At 36.0% G+C, this 9,812-nt stretch overlaps 1 protein-coding gene across 3 annotated transcripts in view; it reads left to right on the top strand.

Moving 5' to 3' along the window:
- The first annotated feature begins 3,548 nt into the window (after window positions 1-3,548).
- Window positions 3,549-9,812, top strand: part of LOC106877594 (alpha-catulin) — a 329,504-nt gene continuing 323,240 nt past the window's right edge. Inside the window, exon 1 of one of the 3 annotated variants that reach the window (XM_052973451.1) lies at window positions 3,549-3,893. In XM_052973451.1, the coding sequence (XP_052829411.1) occupies window positions 3,798-3,893 (96 nt within the window). In that variant the 5' untranslated portion in view covers window positions 3,549-3,797. The remainder of the gene's footprint in view (window positions 3,894-9,812) is intronic. The other 2 variants (XM_052973445.1, XM_052973457.1) reach the window with 2 other exon arrangements.

The raw sequence follows: 9,812 nt of genomic DNA, 5'->3' as shown, positions 1-9,812 counted from the left end.
TTGGCCACCTGTATATGGTGTTTAGAAGAAGAAGGTAGTGCCATACGGTATGAACTGGAAGCTCCTGGAACAACTGGGACCATATCTTAAAGGAAGCAGATGATGTAAACTTTACTTGATCGGGAAGGCAAGGATCCTGAAAAATTTACTTGACCTGGGGGGGGGGCTTCTTAAATTCCAAAAGCGAGATGTTTAGTTGGTGTCCCCATAAAGGAAAATTCATGCTGGAGACATAGAATTTGCTGTCTACTGACTAGTGAATGGAAATTGTATATAAACTGACCCTTTTTGGACACCGCTGGAACTGGTCAAAGGACGATAACTCCATCTCACCCAGAGGGGTTTCACTTTGAAGAATTTAATTTCAGGTTTTTTTTTCACAACCTTGGCTGACCAAACCTGTATTCCTACCTCTATTAGTAAAAGGATCTATGTGCCTCCAGTTAGCAAATCTGATAAGTTGTCAATGTTGTTGAGAGTATAATAGGTGTGAAATTATTGTTAACTTTCTAACCAGTCATAATTGACAACTACATTATATATGTACATTATGTATACACACACATACACACACACACATGTACATACATATATAATTCAAATGGAGGTTATGTTGGCCTCATGGAGGGATTGTGTCATCCAAGGAAAAACTGGTTCAATACCTAATATTTTTGTGGGGTGGGGATTAAATCCATAAAATAATAGGCTTATATATAAATCCTAGTTTATAATCATACAAATGAAGAATAAGAAAATGGAAATATTGAAGTTAATAAGAGTTTATTATCAGCAAAATTTGATCATTATCCCTTACAGCTGTTTCAATTAAGCTTAGTGAAGTTAAACAAGTATTAAAATCATGTTTCTAAGCTTAATCTCTTCAGAGGGGAAAAAAATTACCCTTAGATATTTTGTGTGTTAGTTTTTTTAATCATCATGGCAGACTCTTATTAACTTCAATACCTCCATTTTCTTATTCTTCATATATATTTATATATATATATATATATAAAACTACAAGTGGATTGTTGGCAATTTGTTTCCTCCGTCCTCCTTTTCTCTTGGATTTTCCTCTGTCTCCTGTTTCTGAAGAAGAGCTTTGCTTGAAACATAAAACTAACTTTCTTTCCTTCCCTGAGTATTTGTTAATACTTCGCATTTACCATGTCCTCACATTGTTTTTTTCTTGCTGTCTTGTTTTCTTGGTTATTTTGATTAATTACACACACACACACACACACACACACACACACACACATCTATATTACAATGATTATATGACAAGCAAAAAACAAGGTAGTTGTAATTCACAGATGATATCCTTATGATCATTTCGATGGCTAAACCATTGAAACAATCATAAGGACATGGATTATTAACTAAATTTACCTTGTTTGCCTCTTGTTACTAAATCATTTTATGTACTTTATGCATATTATAACCAATGCACTTGTCAGGATTGTTTATATCAATATGAATCCCCTTTCTGAGTGCACATATTGGAGTGGGATGGATCATATGAAGTTCTAATATATGGTTACTTGCATTATAGGCTCATTTATGTATGTATCTGTCACAATGTTTCTCTCTCTCTCTCTATCTATACATACATACATACAAAGATCGTGCATACATACATAAACACACATACATTTATATATACTGACACACGCATGCACATATATACACTCACACATATGCATACATACATACATACATATGCTTTCGGTGCAGGAAAGCCTTCTTTTTCTGTCGAGGACTTATATACCCTTTTATTAGACTACTTTCCTTAGTCATTGCACGGTGACCGCCATAAGCTTTAAGCTTATATAAAAATACCAATATATATATATATATATATATATATATATATATATATATATATATATATATCATCCCCGTGTACATGGATATACGTAAATTTATATACACGCACATATGTTTACATACATTTGTATAAAGTTATGCATGTATTGGTATGTGTAAAAAGTGTGAGAGCGTGAACGTGCGTGAAAGAGAGAGAGAGAGAGGGAGGGGGGAGAGCACATGTGTGTGTGTGTATAAGAGAGAGAGAGCGAGAGAGGGGGAGGCTGGGAGAAGTCAAGATAAAATATTTGTTAGAGAATATTTGTGTAGAGATTACTTTTAAGAGTTTTCCCTTCTTTAAAACCAACTGAATCATGAAATTTATAGTTTGAATCTACCAGCAAGAAGAGTCGGTTTGTATGAAATGTGAACGTGCTTTATTACCGTTGCAAGTTTTATTGCAGCTGCTGTGTCAACGAGAACACTTGCAACTGAGAGCAAACAACAGGGACATCAGATGCAATGTGCTGTTGCTGTTTGAGAGCGTTAAACGTTGTCAACTAACGACAAAATGACGCGCAGCATTCTATATTTCACTTGCAGTAAGGGGCCTTTGGTTGCATTTATGCACTTTATCTCTCGTTACACCTCAGGTGTCTGTTGCACCTTCCATGTGTGTGAAGTGTTATTGTATAAGGAGTGAATGAGAGAGGAAGAAAAAGTGAGGGCGGAACAACGGTGTACAAATTACTCACACACACTTTCACACGCACAGAAAGAGCTTAATACAAACTGAGAAAAGTAGAGAGAGAGAGAGAGAGAGAGAGAGAGAGAGCAACACGGTAAGAAGAGGAAAACAGAAAAATTTAGAAAGAAGAATAAAAAGTAAATCGAATAAAATGGGGAGAGAAGAGCAAAAAATAACCTGAAAAAGTAGGGAGAACCGGAGAAAAAAGGTCTAAAATTAAGAAGAGAGAGAGAGAGAGAGGTTTGAAAGTGAGAGAAATTTAAAGGTAAAACGATAAACGAGAGCGCAAGAAGCAAAAGTATTTGAAAAGAGTGAGATTTGACGAAGAGGTGAGAGAGAGAGAGAGAGAAAGAGAGAGAGCTTGAGCTTTCGTGTGTAAAGTGATCAGAACTCTACATTGTCATTCGTTGTTTTACTACTACTAACTACGATGCTCCTGCAATCTCTCATTTATTCGTTAACTTCTCTCTATCCTTATTTACAATAAATAATCCTCTCTCTCCATTATATATATATATACACACACATATATATACACACACACACATATATATATATATATATATATATATACACACATATATATATCATGTAAAATAATAATAAAAACAAGATTTGAATCGATTTGATTTCATTCTAAATCTCATTCGCCGCTTCCTTTACTTTATTCAACCTTTACCCTTTCTAACCCCACTCATTCATTCTCTACTCTTTCACTCTTTTTCTATCTCTTCATCCAATGACTTATTTCCTCACTCTCTTTCACTCTCTCTCTCTCTCTCTGCTTCCAATTCCTTTTTATTTCTCTTCCTGTCTTCCTCTTTCATCGTCTCGCTATTCCCGCTTCGTTCTTTCCTTTCAATTTCTCTTTCAACTTCCTTTCCAATTCTTTTACTACATTTCTCTCTTTCTCTGTGACTTCATCTGTTCTTCTTTTTTTTCTCCTCCTCTCCACGCTCTCTCTTTCTCTGATTACATGTTCATTCTTTCTCCTCCTTCTCTCTGTGACTTTATCTGTTCTTTCTCCTCCCCCATTCTCTCTCCCTCTCCTGTGTGTCTTCTTCTTTTATTGCTACCTTATCACCGCTCTCTCTCTTCCCCCCCTCGTGTCATTATATATATTCTTCCTGCTTCTCCCTGCCTATCTTCATTTTTTCTTTATCCTTCTTTCTCCCTCCCTCTAGCCGTATCCTCGCCGCCGTCGCCTCCCTCCACCGTTGGAGCCAGGCAGCAGCACAACAAAATGGCTGGTCTTGCGCAGCCGAAGTCGGAATCTAAGCTGCCTTTGGAGATACGCACCAAGTCGGTGGAACACACTCTGGTGCCTCTTGTTGCCCAGGTAAGTAATTACAATAAACACCACGATCAGGTTATTGTGCATTAATTATTCTAAAGGGCTTAAATCACACTTTCCTGGTAATTTTTTCTTTCACCTCCTTCCAACATCATGGTGGAGATGTGGCGGTTTCCTATTAAAATTAATCCCGGTTGATAGCTATTTCTCTCTGAACGTTAGTGCAGAGTGTTGCAATTGTAACTGAGAAGATATAGAAGTTCGATTTCACGCTGCATTCCATTCACAACCCACTACCCGTCTTCATAGTATACAAATTGTGTGGTGGTGGTTGGTAGTAAGACATCTATGCATACGGTGTGTCTATATGAGTGTCATCTCTGATTTAGCCTTCACAAATTCACTTTTAAGGAATTTTCTAAGCAACAAGGATCACCAAAAAACACATTGCACGCCCAAATTCTCTTTCATATTCGTCAATAATGTAAGGGTCAGGGTGATTTCTTACTCAACATGCTCGTTACAAACTTGCTTAATCATTTTTTCTTCTTTCGTGCAGCCCGCCTGCTCCCAGATCGATAATTTCCATCCACCCCTTTCAGTCAGCTTCTCACCTCATCCTTATGAATGCCGAGTGACTCAAGTGTAACATATTTGCTGGGTTTCACATTCTTATTGTATTTAATGTTTGCTTCCAGTCAATGTGAGCATTTCTATGTCTACTTCAGTGAGTGTACGTGTGCGTCTATGTCTATCTATCTATCTATCTGGTTTCACTAACAAATACGAGAGTACTCAATACGTTTTATAGAGGATGGAATGAATATATTATATAGTTGAATATTAGTACTTTTTAGCTTCATTCGATTTCACATCCATCCGTTTCGCACGAAACTTACTCATAGGAAAGTAATAATATTCATCCTCTACATCGTACTGTATATATATACTCTTTGTTAATTATGCTATCGTTGCTGGTGTATATATCGATTAAAATTGGCAGTTTTTCAATTTAGCTATTTTTTTTTGTTTGTTTGCTCTTGGTCTGATGTGTTGGACTTTCCGAGTTTCGTCCCCAGAAAGTACCTCTTGTTGATAACACTGGTTGAACATCGGTGTGGCCGCTCTACCGAACTGCACTCCTCCACCCACAAACCACACCCTACCGTTTTACATCGTTAGAATGGTCATGGTTGGAATACCTCATGATTAGTGTTTTCTTAGTCAAAGCTAACCCGGAGCAAACATTTATTTTGAAACATTAACCTTTCCTTCTGTTTTCTTGCCATTTCATGTAAATACGTTGAAGTTGTCTCTGTTTATAAAGAAAAAAAGTAAACCAAAATAGTTTCATGTTTCTGTGCTTAAGCGATTTAAAGTTCCCATCTCTTATGGTTTATTAATAAATCATATTTCAACATTTAATTGTGAAGTGTCGTTTATTTAGTGAAGAAAATAGTTTCGAGCTATAGAGTTCATCAAAACTGAATGTTTTCTGGATTTATTATTTTTACCCCTTATAATACTGATGTTACACGTGTGTTTATTGTGCATCTGCCATGTGCTGGCATATTTTCCCCTTTGACCTATCTATCCTTCATATCAATGAATGTATATCTTGAATGTTCTGTAACAAAGGACCGAAAGGTAAAGAATAATCCTAAATATATTATGTAGCTGATAATTATTGTTTCGTCTGTCTGTCTCTCGCCATACACATACACATATTCGAATAAACTTGTCGAATATTCACTAAACAACACTCCCCTTATAAAACAAAGAACAGCAGAGAAACGACATAACGGAATACCCGAATGTTTCAAAAAATTAAGTATTGTTTTGTTTAGAAAATATAATTTGGTAATTTAGTTCAATCAGTCTTAATGATGAGAGGTTAGTTACCTAATCGGCTCATAGAATATTATTTACAAAATACGCGTGGAATCCCCCCTCTAAGGTGTGTTGCTGTTTTGTATCTATAAAATATACACTAAAACGGCAATTAACTCAGTTTAATTGATCTCAGTCACTCGTGTAAAAACCTCTATTTATTTGTGAATTTAGCAAATGTAGCATTTCGTTTCGATGTGGCCTCTCTCTTGTAATAGTGATCGTTGTTTACATAAAGATTTGACAACTTTACACACACACACACACATGTATGTATGTACTCATGTACACCCATACGCTCGCGCGCACACACACTGTTTGTAAGATCTGAATGCTAAGCAGGTGGAATTTCTCAAACTGTTGCTTTTCTACAATAGTTTCAGTTCTTCATTTCGTTTTACATAAAAGATTCCCGAATTGTCTTTGCGTTATGTGAAGAACTGTTGACGCGGCACACTGCTACAGCTGACACACACACACGCAGAACATTATTTTGTGTCTGGGTTGTCTAGGTACATGACAGTGTTTTGCATACGTGCTCCCTCTCTCTCTGCTTCAGGTTTCCCCTGTGTTGTATGTTTATTTTCTGTTGGTTTTTCACGACTATGTTTGTTTGTAAAAAGTATTCATTGCTCACCTTTCTTCATAACGTGTAGAGCTGACATTTCTGTTGTCTGTTCAACATAAAATTGGATGAATCACATCAGCCATGCGTATACAAAATACCAACACACACACACACACACACGCCTATAATTTTAAGTTTCCTTTGGAATTCTGTCGGTGAATCTGTTGCCTGAATTCTATTGAATCATCCTCTTAATGTATGATGTGCCGAAATCATAGAAATTCTGCTGTGTTCTTTCCCAGCCCCCAGTTCCTTCGTCTCCTCCTTACCCTATTATTAAACCACTCGATGTTACCAATTACAATAAAGATGGCAGCGCTCATCGCTACATGTGGCATTCAAACACTTGTAAACGCTTTCTCCAGTTTTCCTAACTTTCAAAACAACAAATTGAACCATTATCTGTTATTGTTATCTATTTCGCAAATTTTAAAATGTCTCTGGACGTTTTAAAAACCAAATAGTCTAATCTAAAATGGTTAATTTCGAAAGCTAAATGGCAAGAAAATAGCTGTGTTTTGTCTCTTATAAATATATAAAAGAAATTACTATGAATAAAAAAAAAAGGAATAAGAAATTAGAATGAACTTCATTAGCTCACAGCTGTTTCTGCTATCAAATGCAATGTTTTCTTAGTTGAATGCTTCTCACTCTCACATATACAATATTTTATGTGAGAGAGAGATAAGAGCGCTTCTACTTATTTACTTTTGTAAAGGGTTGAACAATTATTGCATCAAAAGTCGGATACATTGAAATTGTTGAAGCTCAAAGATTTTAGTAACTTGACATTTCCAATGTAGTTTTAAATTTCCAACATGGGAAGCCCGCAAAAAAAAAAAGAAAGAAAGAAAAAAAAGAAGGAATTTGTTTAAAACCTTACATACTATGGCGATGGGCGAACACAAAGCCTTCTTTCCTCTTTAGAACTTCCTTATCTCTAAATCTACACTTGTTACTACTGCTGTCTCAATAACTAACCTCTGCAGGCAACATATTTCTATAACACCAATATTGAAAGGTTTACACAATTGTTTATTATTTTTCATTACATTCTTTATACATTAAAAACCTGATTTAAAAAAAATATTTTCTCAAATAAACCTGCAGGCCTGCAGTCTGCGACAAAAACAAAAATGAATTAGATCAAAATGTGTCATGTATTTTGCTGTTATGAATGCTCTCTCTCTCTTCTCCAGACATGTCTTCACCGGCCGGTGTGTGTGTATACACACACTCACACACATATCTATGTATGTATGTATGTATTGTGTGTGTGTGTGTAGTTAGCTTACTCAGCTTGAGAGGCTGGTTGATTTAAATGTTGCAGTTTTACTCATTGCTTCATCTATTCCACTGCATCAGTTTCAGAATTTTTCTTTTAATGCTCTCTTTTCTTTGCTTCTTTCCTCTTCCTCGCGTTAAACAGTTGATGATGTATGGTTATTTCATCCTCCCCTCTTAAAGCTTGCTCGCTAGCTTCGCTTAGCCTAGTCACTTTTCCTCTTGTCAACCGGCATTCTATAACATACACCCTTCATCCAACCTTTCCGAATATATGTATATATATTCTTCATTCCCTACCTTCCTCTCCAATTGTTTCATGTGTTCACAGACATAGTACCACCCCTCTCTCTCTCTCCAATGGAAATTTGGTCTGCACATGTTTCCCTGTTGCTGTTCTTCACTTCGGTTAACATAGGTTTTCTAATTAGCTATATCTTTAATAGTCCCTGATAAAATCTATCCTAGCCTCCCTCTTCTGTCTCTCATTGAAGTCTTGTTCTACTTTAATCTCATTAACAACAGCATTACATCTAAATTGTTTAGTCACGCATATCAGTACTGAAGATTTAAATCTCTGAATGAATTCTTGTATTGTTTCCCTTGCAGGTATCGACCAGATGAACCATGCAAAACAATTTTTTTTTTCTTTTTTTTCTTCTTGTTTACAGTTCTTAAAACTTGTTTTGTTCAGATGAACTTTTTCCAAGTCATTTTAACCTTCTCTCAACATTTAAACGATTACAATTACATTTCTTTTCTTATTACTGCTCCATACTTGAGTAACGCTTCAGTCAGAGGTGTATGTATATTGAGTTTATACCAGCTTTTTATTGCAATGCTTAAGCAATACATGTATACATACATGTAAGATAAATCTTACACTCCATTCTTTCTCTTCTACACACACACACACACACATGAAATCAATAAACTCACAACCACTGTATGACAGAAAACACTCCTCTTTGTCTGATAATCAATGTTAAAAGTTACGAAGCCAAATTTACTGTTGAAATAATGGATGTTAGTGAAGAGGACTATGAGTATTAGGTACTGATGAAAGTATCCAACTTTGCTGTAGAATAATAATCGTAAAGTGTTACCCTGTGTGCTATAATGACTAATGGGAAATCACCCATTAATTTATAACAGGATGTTGAGAAAGAGAAAGAAGAAGAAACTGAATAAAAATAATCCTGAAATTGACCTAAAACATGTAGAAGTATACTTCTGTGAAGGGAAAGGTTAAGGTTACTATAAAACTGATGTAAATAACATGCTTCTTGAAGTTCCTAATTAACCCAGGGACAATACTGCAATGCTGGCTCTCTTTGCATTTTGATTTTTATTGATATTGGAGGGAGGGCGGTCATTAGAATTAAGCACCAGTCAAATGTTGAGGTTGATGTCCTCCACCAGTGGTGGTGGTCACAGCTCTTAGGGCTATTATGTGTAACTCATCATCATTCAACATCTGGCTTCCATGCTGGCATGGTTCGACATGGTCTGATGTGTCAGAAGACTTTGTTGTGCTCCTCTGTCTACCTTGGCATGGTTTCTGTGGCTGAAGGATGCTCTTTCTAATGACAATCACTTCAGTGTGTGTGTGTGCTGGGTGCTTTCTCCCCCCTTGCACCAGCATTAGTGATGATTGCCTCATAACATGCAAGACTAAGTGTCTTAAAGTGGCTGCTTTAACAAGGGAGAACGCATGAGAGAATATGTGATTCTAAAGAATGTTGAGGGGTGGTAAGAGGAGAGGATGGAAGGAGTATAATTGGTAACAGGAGATGCAAAGGATTTGTGACAGGGTTAAGAAAAAGGGAGGAATAGTTAAATAGGTGATAATGTGAGTTGTATAAATGTGGGTTCCAGGGCTTTTGCTTAAAATAGCTTGAACATTCTACCAGCTGGATCTTAAAGTATTAACTATAAAATTATAAAGACTCGATAACTCAATAAAAGCCTTCCACTAGAAGAGATTAATCAATATTCTTTAGTGCATAAAATTATGTAGCTGTATATTTTATTTATTAATATGATTTAAATAAATGTTGTGGCTCTTGACTGTACAAACAAATATATGTTGCTCTTTTTATCAAATGACTTTGCTTTCCCTGATAGATACCCTTCTTTCTCCTAATTTTGACATCAATATA

Source organism: Octopus bimaculoides, chromosome 1 (assembly GCF_001194135.2).
Source record: "Octopus bimaculoides isolate UCB-OBI-ISO-001 chromosome 1, ASM119413v2, whole genome shotgun sequence".
NCBI lineage: Eukaryota > Metazoa > Mollusca > Cephalopoda > Octopoda > Octopodidae > Octopus > Octopus bimaculoides.
The sequence above is the reverse complement of the archived record's forward strand: the minus strand, read 5'-3'. Positions and strand labels throughout refer to the sequence as shown.